The 20,594-nt window shown below is 34.5% G+C and overlaps 1 protein-coding gene across 16 annotated transcripts in view; it reads right to left on the minus strand.

The window, feature by feature from the left end:
* The window catches only part of C2CD5 (C2 calcium dependent domain containing 5), a 91,640-nt gene that overhangs the window by 33,705 nt on the left and 37,341 nt on the right, over positions 1–20,594 (minus strand). For 8 of the 16 annotated variants that reach the window (XM_027541522.1, XM_027541515.1, XM_027541518.1 and 5 more), the window contains 4 exons: positions 19,934–20,042; positions 16,892–16,957; positions 7,818–7,932; positions 4,354–4,449 (listed from right to left, as the gene is read on the minus strand). In XM_027541522.1, coding sequence (XP_027397323.1) covers positions 4,354–4,449; positions 7,818–7,932; positions 16,892–16,957; positions 19,934–20,042 — 386 coding nt within the window. The remainder of the gene's footprint in view (positions 1–4,353; positions 4,450–7,817; positions 7,933–16,891; positions 16,958–19,933; positions 20,043–20,594) is intronic. The other 8 variants (XM_027541529.1, XM_027541528.1, XM_027541526.1 and 5 more) reach the window with 1 other exon arrangement.

Consider the following 20,594-nt stretch of genomic DNA (forward strand, 5'->3'; position numbering starts at 1 on the left):
AACTATAGCTACATGAACACCCCCTTCAATATAATGCCAAGCACAGGGAAACAAAACCTAGTTTCACTTGGCCTGAAACCAAGCTGAGATGCTAAGTAATTTGCTCAGTCACAAAAAGTACTAAGTAGCAGACATCAGATTTTAAAGTCAGTTTGTTTGAATCCAAAGGTCATGTGGTACAAGGGGGCCACAGAAAGATGAAAATTTGGGACAACTTTTAACCAAATAACTCCCAGAAATTTGAACACAGGTGGTGTAACATCATAAAGCATAAAGAATAAAAGTGCTAAAATGTATGACGTTCAGTTCAGTTTAGTCACTCACTCGTGTCTCTTTGCGACCCCATGGACTGCATGACATGAGGCTTCCCGGTCCATCACCAACTGCCAGAGCTTGCTCAAACTCCTGTCCATCAAGTTGGTGATGCCATCCAACCATCTCATCCTCTGTTGTTCCCTTCTCCTCCCGCCTTCAATCTTTCCCAGCATCAGGGTCTTTTCCAATGAGTCAGTTATTGGAGCTTCAGCTTTAGCATCAGTCCTTCCAATGAATACTCAGGTTTGATTTCCTTTAGGATTGACTGGTTTGATCTCCTTACTGTACAAGGAAATATCAAGAGTCTTCTCCAAGATCACAGTTTAAAAGCATCAATTCTTTGGCATTCAGCTTCCTTGAATGGTCTACCTCTCACATCCATACATGACTACCGGAAAAACCATGCCTTTGACTAGATGGACTTTAGTCAGCAAAGTAATGTCTCTGCTTCTTAATATGTTGTCTAGGTTGGTCATAGCTTTTCTTCCAAGGAGCAAGCGTTTTTTAATTTCATGGCTGTAATCACCACCTGCAGTGATTTTGGAGCCCAATAAAATAAAGTCTGTCACTATTTCCATTGTTTTCCATCTATTTGCCATTAAGTGATGGGACCAGATGCCATGATCTTAGTTTCCTGAATGCTGAGTTTTAAGCCAGTTTTTTCACTCTCCTCTTTCACTTCATCAAGAGGTTCTTTAGTTTCTCTTTACTTTCTGCGATAATGGTGGTGTCATCTGCATATCTGAGGTTATTGATATTTCTCCCGGCAATCTTGATTTCAGCTTGTGCTTAACCCAGGTCTGGCATTTTGCATAATGTACTCTGCATATACGTTAAATAAGCAGGGTAACAATATATAGGCTTGATGTACTCCTTTCCCTATTTGGAACCAGTCTGTTGCTGGTTCCATGTCCAGTTCTAACTGTTGCTTAAGAATTTTCCACAATTTGTTGTGATCTACACAAAGGCTTTGGCGCAATGAAACAGATTTTTTCTGGAATTCTCTTGCTTTTTCTATGATCCAGTGGATGTTGGCAATTTGGTCTCTGGTTCCTCTGCCTTTTCTAAATTCAGCTTGAACATCTGGAAGTTCATGGTTCACGTAACGTTGAAACCTAGCTTGGAGAATTTTGAGCATTACTTTGCTAGTGTGTGAGATGAGTGCAATTGTGCGGTAGTTTGAACATTCTTTGGCATTGCCTTTCTTTGGGATTGGAATGAAAACTGACCTTTTCCAGTCCTGTGGCCACTGGTGAGTTTTCCAAATTTGCTGGCATGTTGAGTGCAGCACTTTCACAGCATCATCTTTCAGGATTTGAAATAGCTCAACTGGAATTCCATCATCTCCACTAGCTTTGTTCATAGTGATGCTTCCTAAGGTCCACTTGACTTCACATTTCAGGACGTCTGGCTCTACGTGAGTGATCACACCACTGTGGTTATCTGGGTCATTAAGATCTTTTTTGTATAGTTCTTCTGTGTATTCTTGCCACCTCTTAATATCATCTGCTTCTGTTAGGTCCATACCATTTCTGTCCTTTATCGTGCCCATCTTTGCATGAAATGTTCCCTTGGTGTCTCTAATTTTCTTAAAGAGATCTCTAGTCTTTCCCATTCTATTGTTTTCCTCTATTTCTTTGCACTGATCGCTGAGGAAGGCTTTCTTATCTCTCCTTGCTATTTTCTGGACCTCTGCTTTCAGATGGATATATCTTTCCTTTTCTCCTTTGCCTTTCACTTATCTTCTTTGCTCAGCTATTTGTAAGGCTTCCTCAGACAACCATGTTGCCTTTTTGCATTTTGTGACTGGTGATGGATGTAAAGTCTGATGCTGTAAAGTACAATATTGCATAGAAAACATTCCTAACCTGGAATGTTATGTCCATGAATCAAGGTTAATTGGAAGTGTTCAAACGGGAGATGGCAAGAGTGAACATCAACATTTCAGGAATCAGTAAACTAAAATGGACTGGAATGGGCGAATTTAATTCAGATGACCATTAAATCTACTATTATATCTACATTATATCTATTATATCTACTAGTGGGCAAGAATCCCTTAGAAGAAATGGAGTAGCCCTCATAGTCAACAAGAGAGTCTGAAATGCAGTACTTGGGTACAATATCAAAAATGATAGGATGATCTCTGTTTATTTCCAAGACAAACCATTCAATAGCACAGTTATCCAAATCTATGCCCCAACCACTTATGCTAAAGAAGCTGAATGGTTCTGTGAAGACCTACAAGACCTTCTAGAACTAACACCAAAAAAGATGTCCATTTCATCATAGGGGATGGGAATGCAAAAGTAGGAAGTCATGAAATACCTGTAGTAACAGGCAAGTTTGGCCTTAAGAGTATAAAATGAAGCAGGGCAAAGGCTAAAAGAGTTTTGCCAAGAGAATGCATTGGTCATGGCAAACTCCCTCTTCCAACAACACAAAAGACTACTCTACTCATGAACATCACCAGATGGTCAACACCAAAATCAGATTTTTGCAGCTGAAGATGGAAAAGCTCTATACAGTCAGCAAAAACAAGAGCAGGAGCTGACTGTGGTTCCAATCATGAACTTCTTATTGCACAATTCAGACTTAAATTGAAGAAAGTAGGGAAAACCACTAGACCATTTACGTATGATTAAATCAAATCCCTTAAGATTATGCAGTGGAAGTGACAAATAGAGTTAAGGAATTAGATATGAAAGAGTGCCTGAAGAACTATGGGTGGAGGTTCATAATACTGTACAGGAGGAGGTGATCAAAATCATCCCAAATAAGAAGAAATGCAAAAAAAGTATGAAAACATTTGAAATATGAAATGTACAAAATGGATAATCTCTAAATACTGACATCCTAGGGAATTTTTTTCTTCCTTCTACTCTCCTACATTTTTTCAAATTTTCTTTAGTAAGCGCTAATAATTTCATGTGTCCATCTAAGCCATTATATGGAAACAACCAAACTGCATGAGAAAGGCTGTTCATTAAATTAGGCTTCTACCTACCACAGAATGGAAGCTACTGACATAAGCAAGAACTATATGGCAGCCCTGGGACAACTCACTGGCAAAGTCAGTTTCCTCAACAGAATATTCCAACTGTTTAGTATACTTCAAAATGTCCAACCTTCACTTTCCTATTATTTACCATGACTTTTAATGCTCTGAAAAATATTATGGTCAAAATCCATTTTTAATACTGACAAAAGAAACTAACCAAGGTCTTTGTAACACATTTTTCTTGGCTACATAGAGACTTTCAAATTTATAGTAAATTTGATAACATATAGATTTTTTTTTTGGCTTTCTTCCTTAATATATATTATACATTAATACTGGGGAAAAATATGCATAGTGTTAGGTAAGAAGTATTTAAGATTTATATTATTCAGGCAAGCTCTGGTATCAAACTTACAGCTTTTTGTATATATAGTTGATAACCTCATCTTTTTATTTATGGACACTAACAGATTAAAGGAACCAATAATCAAATAAACCAAAAAGCAGTCTCATTTTACCCAATGCTTTCATTTTTACTTTCTCTTTTACATATCTTAAAGTCATATTTCACAAGATTTTTATACATAATTGAAGCTTTTATATATAATTTTCATACAACATAGTGTCTGTTTTATAATTAGGAATTTTCTTTATGGAAATTGTGTCATGACCTTTTCCTATTTTGGAGGTAGAACAAAAGGAAAAGAAAGGAAGAGAAAACTCAAAAGAAATTATTTCTACATTGTAGCAAACACAAAAACATATACCTGAAATTCTTCAATTGGTAATCATATGTGCCATTTACTGAGGTGTTAGAAATAACAGTGTGCGTCATGCAGTGCAGAACCCAATACTTGTTTGTTGCTATGGTGTTGCTATGGATTAGGTAAAAATCAGTCAAGTGCCTGGTCCTGATTTCTGCACCGCACCCGTGTAACCCGCCCTCATAAAGAAGGATTATCCCAGCTCTGAGAAGAAGAAAGTCAAACTTTCCCTTCTCTACCCTTAAGGAAAATAAGCCATGCTGTCGTGACAACCTCTGTTCCAAACAGCCCTCCACGGTGCCATCCTGCAAAAATCTAGGGTTCAGTACAGCTGCCGTGCCGGATGCAGATAAAATACAGACCTCTTCACTACAAGAGAAAAAAAAAAAAAAATGTAACCAAGTTAATATTTTCAGGCAGTCTAACTTACCAAGGTGACAATTTAAATTTAAGATAGACTTTACTAAATATTATTATCACTGGATTACCTCCTAAATCTAGGATAGAAAATAGAAGTAATATTGTTAAAATGAAGAGGAAGAGTATTCTTTGCCACTTAAAAATTGTAAAAGATTAGTATTAGTGACAATTTCTTTAAAATATGGCAAAGCTTATAAAGACTGGAATGTTTCAAAATAATAGTAGTAACAAACTATATTGCTGAATCCAGCAATAGCCCATTAAACTGTAATAAAATACTCTTTAAATGAATATTGAATTTTATTAAAATTATTCTAAAAGCACAACTATGTAAATATCTATATTGCTTTAGCTTAATTTAAACTTAATAATAAAAAGACAACTGACACAAACATCCAAAGTATACTAGACAGAGCTTAAGCTACATCATATTATATATATGATAAAAACCGATTTTCCAAAGAATTATCTGAAACTCTTTATTACATATTACCCAACTTGAAAGCCAAAAAACAATCAACATAATTATTGAATTATGAATGAGATCACCCAAAGCTAATGGGAAAAGTAGCAACCTAGGGACAATACACTTGAAACAAAGTAAATGGATAAGAAGCAAGGCCATAAAAGAAATGATCTGCAAGAGGCCAGGCTTCTAACGGTTAAATGCACATTGAGAATATAAAAAAAACATAAAGCCACAGAAGGCACTGAATCAAAGAGCTACTAGAGCAGGTGTGCATTTCAAGGTGTGCACTGCAGGGAACTAAACCAGTAATAGTAAGTAGGACGGGTTAGAACAGAAAAAAACTAGTAAAGACAGGATTTAAATACAAAATTTCTGAGGTCTCCAGGGAAAACAGAAGCTTACATCAGGTGAATGCAAACTTCTAAACAAATGAATTGGACTCATTTCTGTAGACTCCTGCATCTGTGACTTATCTCCAGCAACTGAATCCACACCTCTGGCCTTCTCCACATGCTACTCTTTTCACCCTGAAAACCCTCCCTATGCCTTTTCTCTTCATTGATATAACTCATCTCTCAAGATACAGTTCAAGCTTCAGTTACTTCATTAAAACTTTCTTCCAATCCTCCTATAGCCCTCTAGGATCCTAAGATATCCTGGGATATCTCTACCATAAAATGTATTATGCTTGTCATAATTCTCCAGGAGAATGTGAATCTGATGGTAAGAACTATGTCTTCTAAAACTATACCCCTAAGAGCTGAAAGTATATGAAAATAAATCCACAAATAGAGCAAGACTATCTACTGGGAAGAAAGGCAGGATAAGCCTAACAAGGTTAGTAGGTTAACAAAAGTAGAACAGCTACAATGAGAATAGAGCAGTTCAAGAGTATAATATATACAAAGGAGTACTACTCAGCAATGAAAAGGAACAGGTTCTTGCTGTTACAGGGATGACACTCAATTTAATCTCAACTTAAACATGCTGAGTGAAATTAAACAAAAAGGAGTGCATAATGTTAAGATTCTATTTACATAAAATTTTGTAAAAGTGAAAACTTATTCTAGTGATAGAAAGCAGATCAGCAGTATATCCTATGACAGGGGTGGGATGAGAAGGGACTGAAGGGAGAGAGTACAAAGGAATATAGAGAAGCTTTGGGGGTGATATATGTGTTGACTGTCTCAATGACACTAATGGTTTTATGGTTTCATGACTGATGCTAATGGTTTCATGATAATAATGGTTTCATGAGTTTTATGGTTTCACATAAAAGTTATGTTAGAACTTTTCAAAGTAATGTACTTTAAACATGTGAGATTATATGCCTATTATATATCACTAAAGTTGTTTTTTAAAAAGAGTATAATATATAGTCTGCAAAGAAAAAAAAAGGATCCTTAGAGAATTAAACAGCATGGCTCTGTAACATCCTCATTTATTACAGTCTAATCATTTTTTCTCCAACAAAAATGATCAGCACCACCACAAGAAAGTTATCCATGTAATAGCTGGCAGTTAAGAATTACCCAACAGAAGGTGGAAAAATAAGACAGCCTAAAGTCAAACAGTGTCTGCTGCTGCTGCTAAGTCACTTCAGTTGTGTCCGACTCTGTGCAACCCCATAGACGGCAGCCTACCAGGCTCCCCCTGTCCCTGGGATTCTCCAGGCAAGAACACTGGAGTGGGTTGGCATTTCCTTCTCCAGTGCATGAAAGTGAAAAGTGAAAGTGAAGTCGCTCAGTCGTGTCCGACCCTCAGCGATCCCATGGACTTCAGCCTTCCAGGCTCCTCCATCCATGGGATTTTCCAGGCAAGAGTACTGGAGTGGGATGCCATTGCCTTCTCCGCAAACAGTGTCTAGATGACATCTATTACCAACTTCTGAAGGAGTGGAAAGTAGGGTTCAAGGATGGCAGACAGCAAGTAAAGTCAGAACCTAAGTAAGGAACTGGGAAAACTCTTGATTAAGAGAAGGGCCAAAATAAACCAGAAATAAATAAGCAAATAGGATGAGTAGGAAAATATCAGGTTGTGATCCAAGAGTGAAATTTTATGGTTTCAAATTTTTAAAGAGGAACAGTTTCATGCAATAATGAAGTCAAAATAAGGTTGAAAGTCAACTAAGGATAGAGGACTTGAGAATGAGAAAGCACAATGACAGACTGTTAGAAGGGAGATAATTGTGTTTAACTGGAGGAGATGGGCAGGAAAAAAAAAAGCAGAAAAAAGTTTTGGAGGTAGAAAATCCTGAACAGTGGATTGGCACGGACTTAAATGGGGAAGAAGTTGTCCAAATGAAAGACAGGAGAAAAAGAAATTGAGAACTGAGAGTATGGAAGTCCCTTCCTAACTGGGTAGCATTAGGGAGATTTGTTGGTAGGAAAAAGTTAAGTTATAGTTAATTAATGAAGGCAGAAAGAGTTTACAAATGAACTTGAAAGACACACGGCGGTTTGTTTACAATAGATTAAGAGTTTCGAAATCCCAGAGGAAAGAGCTGGTGGAGTCACAAACTGGAGTAAAGTAGGCTTGGAGTTAATACTTGCTGTGTGCCAGTATTATATTCTCATTTAATGCCTCAATAACCTTAACTGACAGGTAGTTACTGTCTCCAATGTATAACTGAGGCTTGGAGGAGTAGAACAATTTTCCTGAAGTTTCACATTAACTAAGCAGTAAAGATAGCATACGAATTTCCTCTTGATGTATTCTAAAAAAGCCCACACTAACTGGATCAATCCACTTTTCTTCTTTTCTCCGTATCTGCATAAAGCTTTTCCCCTTTCAGATGACAATCTGTAAACCACAGCATCTAGAAAATCAAGTTGTTATTATCATTTACCAGATGCTAGTTGATTCACTGTAGCCCACTACAGCATGACAGCCTAATGCTTTGGCATGGGATTTTATTTCTTGTCTGATTTCTGCCCACCATGCATCTCGAGTTTCTGGTTCATCTGAAAAATAAATTTTAAATCAGTTCACTACTCAATAGCATATTGTCTATTTGAACAAGAAATATTTAAAGTACGCATACTCTGGAAGGCAAAGAACTACTATTCTACAACAGGTTTTCAAACTTCACATCTTTAAAATGCTACTTCTCAAAAAGCTTATTAACATTTTCATTTAATGCTACGTCTCAAGAAGTTTAACATTTTAAACTCAGGTGCAAAAAAAAAATAAATAAATAAACTCAGGTGCTAGAAAATAAATCATCTAGTTCTATTTGCTTTTTTGCTTTAGGGCTATCTATAGGGATCTGTTTTATGAAATACAATTTGAAAGGTAGACCCAGAGTTTTCAGACTCTAATCTTAAACTAAAATGACTTCCTATGTCTCACCTCACTGAGTGAGCACCTTGAGTCATATCCATAAATTTATTTTAAATTCTGATTTCATTTCCTGTACTTAATTTTTAATAATGCAATACATTCTGGGTTCTCTGCAAGGCATAGATTTATCAACATTAAAAAGCAGAAAGCCATCTATAGCCATCCTTCTAAAGAGATGTGGGTCCTGAAGCAAAGTGACAAGAAATAAAGGGACTGGCCAGTTCAAAATAAAGAAAGCAAATACATTGAAAACATTAGTACGAAGAATCTAGTTAATGTACATAAGGACAAATTTCAGAAAGAACACTGCAACTCCATATATAGCTCTGTCATTAAGAAAATGCTTTCAAATCACAGAATCACATTTTATTACCATAGAGTAGCCCAACATTGCTTGCAATGGAGCATTATAGATGGAACATCTGTCACATACACTTTCTAATTACTTGCATTTAGCTGCAAACTACTGATGAACAGCAGCTGCATATATAGTTAGCTTTTCATGCCCAAAGATGTTAAAAACAGAAACGGTCTATAATCAGCATATCCTAAATTGTTTCTTTTTTTGTGGCCAATTCCATTTGGGAACAATTTGGAAAAGAAAAAACCTGATCAACTCTAAATAAGATGCTAAGCTCTTACTGTAAATCTTTCACATTAAAAAGGCACTATTACGACTAAAAATCCAACAATCCAAAAGCCTTCTGAGTTTCTGTACATATGCAGTTTTCAAATACGTTTTTCAAAATAAGTAGAATAAGTAGAATCATACTCACTAGTGAAATACTGAAGACAGCAAAGTAAAGAAAGGGTAAAAGCCTTGTTATAGCTCACATTCCTATGGTGGAATTTTGTTTCCCCCACAGGGAGATCAGCAAAAAGAAGTGAGGAGATAAAAACCAGAACTACAAATGATGCCAGCCAGTTCTTGCGTTAAAGTCTTAGATCCAAGACCGTGCTACCCTAAAACTTTCTTTCAGAAGAGAAGAAAGAAACACAAAACTCCAGGAAACCAAGGAAAAGATCAAAGTACGAGATAAAGAAGGAAAAGAAATAGAAAATACTACAATATGGTGTTAGCAATCAATATTACGAATTCAGAAATGGGTGAGACAATTAGGTGGCCCTATTTTGCACATATGCTACTACGTTAAAGAATTTCTTCATATTCCTAGCTGAAATGTAGACATTAAGAGCACAAAAACACTTTCATATCCATTCTCTCTTTTTAGGACATACAAGTTTCCAGATTAATTTGGACATCTATTAACATCATCTTTTCCTAATAGGGAAACTTTATATCATAAGACAAACTATCATTCAACTAGTTGCTCCATCTATCAAGTTACTTATGATTTTCGAAAAAGATAGCAAAAATAAGAGAACTATATCTCAGCTTAGAAAAAAATTATTTTCCTGAAAAACTATGTAAAATGAAAAGTTGACTTTCTAAAACATAATAGTAAAACCTGCAATTTACTTTTCAAATCATTCTGGAAATTTACAATAATATTTACTAAATCAAATAATCATATACTCAGTTTTTATAAATTAGATTTTCTCACATTAGGTTAGCCTACATCTTGCTACATAGTGATACATGGCAGTTTTCTGCTTTAAAAATTTTACAGGATGTAATCAACAGTATTATATTTTTTTAAATTAATGAAAAATTTGGAAGAAGCTACTTATTTCAAGTTCGAGATCTATTTATTTAGAAAGGCCAGCATGCCTAAATGGAAAAAGTATGTAATCATAATTACTATGAGATACATGTAACCACATAGAATACAAAGTTTATCTACATCAAACTTACCTTGGTATAACACATAAAATAATCAGATAATTAAACCAAACACTATGAAAGAATAAGTGGCTGATTTAAAAAAAACAAACCAAAAACCAACAAAAAGCTGAATGCAGCGCAAGTAGAGCATTCATACTCTTCTGACAAGTTCACAAGCAGCCTTTATTTTGACACACGAGCCACACAATTGCACATGGGGATGCCGCTGCTGTAGTTAATACAGTATTTACAAGTTTAATAAAAGCTAGAGTTACATACAGGAGGGCTAAGGAAGCAAATGGTGTTATGTCCACACTCCAAAGAATTTCTTAAATTTGGTTTTTGGCTAAAGCAAAAGCTCAAAGAACGAAGGGTTTTGCAAAGCAGATTCAGCAGACAGGAGCCAGAAACAGTGGAAACTTTGGCGCATGCTTGGATCAGGTGACAGTACAGACTGAAAACTATGGCAGCTCACTGAAATGGTTACAGAAAGTAATGGCCCTAGATTCTAGGTGAAAGCAAGGCAAGCATACAGTAGGGAGCACTTCATCACAAACTAGGAATTGGATTAAAATAATTACCTACAACTGTGAGCAAGAAGTCAAAGGATGAATTTTTTGGCTATTAAATTTAGGGGTTAATTAAGATACAATTAAGAAAAATCAATTTATTTAATATTACAGAAAAATTAAACTTCTCTTCAAAGCCTATCTTATATTTAATGCCAGAGATGAGCCACAGAATATTCAAGTAGCAGTCATGATTCAGTCTAACTTACTAGTACTGAAAATTCAGAAACAAAAATCAGAGTATTTAATCCCTACTAATGGAAATCTTAAAAACTGCTAATTATACTTCTTATAGGAAATACATTAGTGAATCTGAACTGTTTTATTCACCCTACAAAAGTAAAAACTGAGGATTTACCATACTTCTGTAAAAGGCAAAACAAAGAACCTGGCTTAAAAACTTACTGGCAACTATACACACCTTATATGAAACTGGATACAATTTGGTCACTTGAAGGATATACAGCTGAGATGTGAGGGTTGCAAATTAACGTTTCAGAGATGTGAAGAAAAAATATCTTCACTTAAAATACCATGCTCCTTCCAAGAATCTATAGAATTATTGATAATCGTAAAAAGATTATCATTTTAGGAGATATGAAAAGTTACTTATTATATAAATTATATTTCATACTATTTTGTATTTTTCTTCTAAGGGTCAGAACTATACATAGATAATTATCACAGATCTTTTACTATATTCTTTTAATTGCAAGCAAGAATTGAGTTCTAGATCAATGCCTCACTGATGCCTCTTACGAGGGTAATGTCCTCACACTTATGTTGACACCACAGTTAATTTGTTTTTCTATTACTTGTCTAGAGCATGGCCATAGCTTGATATCTTGCCATCTTTTTAGTATTTAATCTTGTTTCTAAAGTACAGGTGACACTGGTAAAGATTCCTAAAATGACAGTAATAGTTTACCCCTCAAAAAGTAAAGAAGTGAACAACTCAACACAATATGCCTTTATAAAAGTCAATTCCTTCGAGATTTTAGGCAATTACACATTTGCAACTAAGAAATGCTGACTACATGAAGAGTTAAATGTAGTTCTATTTTCATATAGGTCTAGAAGAGAATAATTCTGTCCCTGGAAACCTTTTAATCAAGTTGAAAGAAAATAAAAAAGGAAATGGGCAGTTATTCAATCTAATTTTTAAATAAACAAGATAAAGTGTTAGATAGGATTTTCAGAAAAAGGACAATGTATCTTGTTAATGGACAGCACAAAAAGCTACCTTCTCAAATGTCTGAAAGTAATAGTCCAACGCAAAACAACCTTTTGAAGAAGATAAATTTCCACTAATAGAACAGAAATTAGAGAGTCCAGGTTCAAGGAAGTATAGAACCTCAAACTGGTTGGGGATTCAGTACAGACTAAAAAGAAGAATCTCATTATAGAAGAAGTAATGTGCAAACTGAGAGTGAACTTCAAGATGTGGTAATTTGGAATATTAGGATGGTGGCTCAGATACAATCCATGTTGGACCAAGCTGCAGTCATTACTATTTGTTTAAAAAAAAAAAGTCAAATATGTAATTTACTCCTTGACTGTGACATTTCATTCTTTATATATATAATGTAACTGGTGACCAGTTACATTATTTTATACAGAGAATGATACATTACATTTACATGTTACATTATAATAATGTAATGGAATATCCAGTTACATTTTACATATTTCATATATATGAAGAGTGAAACTTCCCACTTAAGGAGATTACCCATCTGACTTTTTTTTTACAGATAGTAGAAAAGTAATGAATATCCAGTTACATTATATATAGAAAGAAAATTAAATATTACATTTATGTCACATTATAAAGGAAAGCTCACAAGTCATGCATGCTATATTTATGCCTTCTTGAACTCTATGTATCTACTTTCTGAAAACCTTATTAAAATACTGAAAACCAAATGCTGCTTAACTACTTTAGGCTTACTTTGCACATCTGCTCATGAATGTCCCTCAGATGTAGAAAAATAATGATTGCTGAGATCATCAGTAGAATTCAAATTCCAAGAAAGTCTATCTCCATTTAACTCTCTCTCTCTCTCTCTCACACACACACAGCAAAGTAGTGTAAGAAACAGACTAGACTAGTATGTAAACAGGAGGTCTGCCTGGGTGAACCCTGGTTATTTCCAATCCCAGAATTGTGCTTAAGACATGTAGGCACTTGACAAACATCTATTGGAGAAAAATTTGAATGATCAGAGTGATAAGTATATTCTATATAAATATTTCCTTATATAAGTATTTCCTCAGCTGACTCATATTCTGTTACATATTTTTAAAGTAGTAACTACATTTTTAGATGTTAACTATTAATTTTGCCTCCAAAATAAAGTCAAATTTCTAACTATATTTCTGAAAACAAAAAAGAGAAAAAGAGTAACATTTTCTAAATTTAAACCACTAAATCTATCATTAGCTTAAGTTCATTCATTGTAAGATTGAGAAAATTTCCAGTCTAATAAGTCTTAAAACCTACGATCTGTCTAAAACAGTAAAAAAAGAAAAAATATTTTTAGAATATTCTCAAAAACAAAAGAAAGGCTATTCAAACATCTTGCTTTACTAACTCAGGGCTTAAAAACACTTAAAAATATTGTCTAAGTTCATAAGCTACTTCAAACTTGTATTTTTCAAATGACATTATACACGTATTTTAATTTCCTCTTGTCACTTCTAAAAAAGTTATCTAAATTGACATGCATCCTACACAGGAAAGAATAACAAATTTTCCTCAACTCACTGAGACTGTTATAAGTAAGAAACTATGTGTGACCTATTCAGAAATACTTCTAGTGGTAAACTCAGAAGAAAAATAGATTACAGCCATTTGAGAAGCAATGAGCTAGGGCTATCAGGATTTACTCTTAAAATATTATTTACAACTGAACTTTCAAACAGACTTGAGTTTCTAAAAGATAGGAATCATTTGTCCCCTGGGATGTTAAGACTTGCAGACATGTGGGACAATCATTACCCTTCTCTCTCTCTCAGCTGACAATTGCACAGAGCCTGTTTCACTCACCACATTCTCCTTTAATTACCAAGTCCTGCAGGCTTCCCATTCTAAACAGTTTGTAAACTTGTGGTTAAGAGTTTAAGCCCTGAAGCCAAAATTGCAAGGTTCAACCTGGGGCTCAGTCACTCCCTATTTGACCTCGGACAAATGGCTATGTTTCATACTGCTCACGTCCAAAATGAGAACACGTATGTGAGCACTGTGCTTGAGGACTAAATGAGCTACTACCATAAAATCTTAGAATAGTACGTAGTAAGTGCACCACAAAACTTTAGCTCTCCTGTCACCATCAGATCCCAGGTCACAATCTGGCTAGGACTCCTGCGCTGCACTAACTGGGATCTCTCTAGTCTTGCTGCTTTTAAATTCATTCTGAACCAGCAGGCAGCAATTTAATGCAAATCTGACTACTCCGTCTTCTGAGAATCTCCTCCCTGGCATGTCACACACAAGATCTTTAAATGTTACATTCTCCTTCCAGTAGCAAGGTTCATTTTATCTTTCTCAGTGTATTAACAGGCCAAAGAAAAAGAAACAAGGTAATAAAAGGTAAGAGTTTTGAATAAATTTTCAAATACTGAGTTCCTTTCTTCCTGCTCTATAAAAATACACAAACTAACAGGACAAAGCAGAAGAAAAGGGGGTGGGGAAAAAAGGTAAACTAAGACATTTTGTATTAATAGCAAACAAAAAGTATGAACTAGCTATGTAATAAACTTCATTGAATGAGTAATGGCTAGGATATTGTTTTGCAAATGCTTGAAGTTTCAGAACTAAACTCAAAGAATATATTAACATGGTTCCAAATGCACTGTCTGAAATATAAATCTAAGTGAATCTTCATATACTATCCAAAACTGAGCTCAAGATTACTACCTCTATAAGGTACCCTGCCACACAGAGTTAATCCTAACTTTCTCTTTAACTCTGAATCTACTATCACACCATACTACACAGTAAGCCGTTTACATATTCGTCTATCCTCCCAGAATATAAAAATAGGGGGACAGGCACCTTTGCACATCTCTTATCTAACAAATTGCATAGTACAAAATAAATTCTAATAACTGCCCACATGGTTTACTGTTTTGCATGAAACACTATTGTGTGATATAAAATGTTTTCCTATACTGTTCCACATTTTAATGTTTCTGAAATAAAAATGTCGAATAATTAGTACATTTGACTACCACGTGTTCCTCTTTTTTCTTAGAAGACTTTTATGAAGTCAATGATATATCATATTATAGCTGGTATCAGAGACCAGGAAATATAGTATTGATAAATAATTTCTAGCATTAATAGAAACTGTATCAACAACTACTTTTCTACAATTTTTGATTTTCTGTGGTAATTCAGGACAGGAGTGGCTAAATATTGCCTAATTACACAGAAAAATATATAAAGGATTTGAATACATTTACCAAATATATAACTTTTTTTGCAGAACTATCAAGCTATTTTTCTGAAACTAGTATCAGAAAAACCCTGGTTTCTAAGTATGTACCAATTCTTATCAGAAAGACTCTAAATACCCCCAATCAAAAACATAAAACTATAAGCATATTAAACTGAAAGCATCACTTTTTATGTTATTTTAATATGCTGTAACATATCCATCTTTTCTTTCTTACACTTCCTACTGGATTTTATTTTAAATGATGGCAAGATATACTGCTTCCTCAACCATGTTCCTCCTCACCAAATTCTGTTTACAGGGAACAAAGTCTTTACTGTGTCTTTAAAAACTTTTGCCTTTTCCACATTTCAAAACAGTTCTATCATCTATTATATCTCTCATCTTAAACATCGTTGCCCTCACAAACTTTCAGCTCCTTAAATTATTAATGATGATGCCTCAATGTTCTATTCTTATGTAACTAGCCTTTTCTCTGCCCACCACCATAATCTGCCCATGTTTTTCTAAAATATATTCTTATTAAATGAATCCAGCAGGACGTTTTTAATTTCTCATTAAAGAAACCAATATAAAGCATGACATTACAAGAGATTACTTTAACTCTAACCAATGTGATACATGCTGGCAAAAACTTAGATAGGAAATAGAGGTAATTTCCTCAAAGATTTACCAACTGACGTCAGTCCAAATCTGCAAAGGTTGGACCAGATCAGCTTGTTTACTAGACTGACTTTAGGTTAAATCCACATGATGAACATGAGTTACTTCAGAGTCAAACATGCACTACTTACATCAGAACTTACTCCTGGACTCCTAAAAACAAAAGAAGTTTATAATACTGAAAAGACTATGGAATATTATCTCAAATGTTGAGCCTCTTGGTGCTTCTGCTTTTGTTTTTCTGTAAATAGATGTACTTTCTGACACAACTAAAAAAGTTCTTTAGGAAAATGCCAGTTTCTGAGACTGAATCAAAATAGCTCTATTATTTAATTCTAAAATAGAGTTAATATAAATATCTACATTTTTATGTTAAGAGAACATGCTTTTAATCAAAAAGAAAAATTGTTTTGACTCTAAACCACATCATCAGCTGTAAAGCTATCTTAAGTTTCTTTAAAAGCTACAAACTATATTCATATGTAAAATTACTTAAAAAGAAAAAATATATTCTATTTGGAAAGGGAGAGAGGAAAGCTTATGAAAGCTGTTAATCCCCCCAAAATCTGCTCCTACTTACCAAATTTTAGAACACTTCTAGAATTATAAATAAAAATACAGCAAAACCACCACAATATTGTAAAGGAATTAGCCTCCAATTAAAATAAATTTTAAAAAATTAAAAATACAGTTATACTTTTATAATATTTATAGAACACTAAATATATTCAAATCTAAATTGAAGTTTAAATAATTACTATTCCCTTAATGATAAAGCTAATCTAGTATCATTCACCTGGTATGAAAAAAACTGTACAAAAATGTAATAAATTTAAAATTATCACTCTGAAAGTTCATCACCTAACAGAAGTCATTCATAATTCATGGTATTTCTATGGTTTTGATTAATTCATTTTAGTAAAAACATTTTTATGTTTGTATTTCCAAGGAAATTACAAAAGTTATCACATATGTATTCCAAAATGTATCTGTATTAACTGAATTGACATTAAGCCTATTTAATTGAGAACATTTCTAAAAACTTCACTGAGCTGCCATAATTTTTGTCAGCATATGTAGTACTGAATGACCATTAAAATACCTGAATTGAAACTATTCCAGTCTAGCAGTTTGTAAGATCTTGTGTTACCCATAATTCCGACAAAGGCTGAGTTCAAAACAGCAAATTAGTAGATCAGTTTTAGGTGCAGAATAGTAGGAAAAAAAAACAAAAAATACTACAAATAAGAACACAATTGACAACACCACTTGACAGGAACTAGAAAGACACAGACAGCAGAGTTAATAAGAAGTAGAAATAGAGAAGAAGGAACATGCTATAGTAATCTAACATTAACTGAAGTCTAATTATTATTTCAGACAATTACCTTTTAAAACCATCCCATTCTCTCCCTTATTGTATGACCTGTTTGTTTAATATTGAAGAAGAGGAAGTTCTAAAGAAGTAACTCCAAAATAATAATCAATAGTTAGCAGGTGGTAGTCGTTTTAAAATAAGGCTTTTCCTTTTATACTTAGTGTGAAATGAAAATTTCCCATATTCACTAGTCAAAAAATAGCCGCAAGATTCATCTGAGAGTGCAAATATAGGTCTTTTAACATTAGCGCGTGTTATCTCATCTGTCATAATTTTCTTTCAGCAGAGTAACTCAGAATCATAAAATTAATAAATCTTTATTATGGTAGATGCTAACTGAGTTTTGTTCTGACATTTAGCTTCTGTAAACAAATTAAAATTTTTTCACACATAATTATTTACGGGGCCTGAAGATTAACAAAATGTTAAACAAATGTTCCTTTTTCAGGCACAATACATATATAAAAAACAATCCAAATAATGTGATAATTGTATCAAAATAATATAATATTAGGGCCATTAGAATATGATCTGTATTTAACTGAAAATAAAAACAAAACTGAAATACAATATTTATAACATTACAAGTATTTATATGTATTATATATGCCCATAATCTTCTGGAAAATAAACCATCAGTAACTGAGAATTTCTCCACGTAAACTGAAAAAATATTCTGATAGGGAAGGAGAGGAAGAAAATGGATGTGCTATAGTTACAATATACAAATCATATTTTATAAGAAGGAAGAACTTGTTTTTTCTTCCCTGGGCCTGGAATTTTATATTTCTTACACAACTAAAAATAAACTGGCAAGTATAGAAAACGCTCAAAAGCAGGTTTTTGGGTTTTTTTTTTAAGTAATGCAATTTAAAATTTGGCTCTCTACTTAAATTTGGTTTAAATAACCTTTGTTTCTTCTCCTAGATTCTACAGCTTACTCAGAGTACATGGAAGCAATGATGAAGTCTAAATGCTTCCATCACGAACAACTGAATATATTCCTATAACCATTTTTGGAGCTATTTGGAGTTGGTGGATGCCAGCTATCAAAATACTTGAGTCAAGGGTACACAGAAACTCAGCTAACTGGCCTTGGGTCACCCAGTTAGTGTCAGGTATCTTAACTCAGTATTTCCTTGCACTTCTCAAATAATTCAAGCTCCTAAATGCACAGATATGAAACTTGGCATAGTTTTCAAGATCTCAATCCATTAAAACTGGCATCAGTCTAAATTTGCCTTTAATTGCTGCTGCTGCTGCTGCTAAGTCGCTTCAGTCGTGTCCGACTCTGTGCGACCCCAGAGACGGCAGCCCACCAGGCTCCCCCATCCCCGGGATTCTCAAGGTAAGAACACTGGAGTGGGTTGCCATTTCCTTCTCCAATGCATGAAAGCGAAAAGTGAAAGTGAAGTCGCTCAGTTGTGTCCAACCCTTAGCGACCCCATGGACTGCAGCCTTCCAGGCTCCTCTGTCCATGGGATTTTCCAGGCAAGAGTACTGGAGTGGGGTGCCATTGCCTTCTCCATTTAATTACTACAGAATGCATAAAATACTGCATGAAGAAAAGATTTTAAATTGACCCCAAAAATGAGATACAGGGGAAAAAAATAATAAACCAGAGAAGAAAAAGAGAAGACTGGCACTTAAAATATGTATTTGCCCAACGTTAGGAGTTTAACTAATCCCAAATAGTATTGCTTTTCTGCAATTCCATTCAGGGTCTAGAAAAATTCCATTCTGTTTTAATTCAAATGACATCAAACTATGGGGCCCAGATTAAATTTTTTAAAAATCTAAAAGAACGGTAATGCTTTGTATCCTCAAAATCACTACTTGAGTTTTGCATACAGTAATTTCAAAGCATTTTTCTTTTTTCATAGCTGTCAGTACAAGGCCCCGAAGAGGTTACTGGAAGTGACCATTTCAATTTTCAAAAACACATTCGCATACATGCCAGGTAAGAATACTAACATAACTTCAAGTTTAAGGTATGTCATCAAAATAATAAGTGACCTGAGCAAGTTACTGGGCATCCAGTCAATGAGAGATGCAAGAACAAGTTCCACAGGGAAAGTTCCTACTATACTTCTCATGCTTATTTTAGATTTAGAAAAATCAGCAAAGCATTTCTAATCCAAGGGTCTGAAATTACCGGGACTTGCATGCTTTTTTTCTCTTTTATAATCAAGGTTCATGTCTTAAAGAAGTGAGTTGCCATTTTCTCCTGTTTGCTTAAATGGAATAAATAGCTACTGAAAGAAACCAAGGACCCAAAGACAATAATTATTTTTTTAAAACTTTTAGGTTCTCTACACAATTTATACATTTCAAACTAAGACTTCTTTTATGAATAAGAAAATTACTCAAACAACCCATAAAGAATTATTCCAGTGAAAAGAACTAACCTAACCTCTTAAGCTAATGGCCACAATGATCAAATTGTAAATTTCGTTATCTGCCTGAGTCAAAGAAAACAGCTGACTCAAAAGTGATTTAAGGATTGCCTCAGAGTGATATACCTTGGCCAAAAATGAATCAAGATTTGCTTTGTATTAAAAAAAGTAACTGAAATATACACTTCTACTTAGTTTATTTTTAGTTAAGATTGCTGCAAATATTTATAAGCAATGTGTGCTAGTTTATACTTTTTTCGTCATTTTTCTTTTTGGATAAATTCAGCTTAAAAAACTATCAAAATCAGTGTTAATAATAATCACAGTGTAAGTAAATGAAACACAGAAAACAAATGTTTAGAGAACATACCAGGATTGTGGATACGATCCAAAAGCTTCACAGAGCGTGCACTAACAACGCCCCCAACATGCACAAGGAATCCAGGAGGAAATGCCGTCAGGGTGAAAAATGGAAATTCCTAGTAGAAAGAATGGGGGAAAAATATGCCTGACCATGTGTGAAGTACAAATGCATGCCTGTTAAAAAGCCTGTCATAAAGAAATGAATTCTACCCCTTAACAAAAGGCTACCAATTATACATTACAGATGCTTTGTAATGAAAAGCTTCCTTGGATGTTGAGTTCCCAATCCATTTTCCCATATGTATTATGTTATAGAGAATCCGAACACCTTTTTTATCACTTCTAAACGAGAAAAAAAAAAAAAATTCTCAGAGTTTCAATTTGAGATATTTGAACACACTCTTCCTTCCTCTCAATCGCCTATTGCGATCCAACTTAGCAATGAGATGGGGAATCTGCCAGAACCACAATCCACGTCTACTTCTCGACGGGGCAGAGTCTCCCTCAGACACCTACCCTGTTCCAGGCTACTGGCAGACTCTGAAGTTCTGGGGCAGGAGGTCTAAAACAAGGTGGGGCTGAGGGAGGAGGAGGGAGAGGATGAGCAGAGCAGGTTAACCCTACATTGAAAGGTGAAGAGAAGAGCCAATGTCAAGTTCAGGTAGGCA

This window comes from Bos indicus x Bos taurus, chromosome 5, assembly GCF_003369695.1.
Source record: "Bos indicus x Bos taurus breed Angus x Brahman F1 hybrid chromosome 5, Bos_hybrid_MaternalHap_v2.0, whole genome shotgun sequence".
Lineage (NCBI taxonomy): Eukaryota > Metazoa > Chordata > Mammalia > Artiodactyla > Bovidae > Bos > Bos indicus x Bos taurus.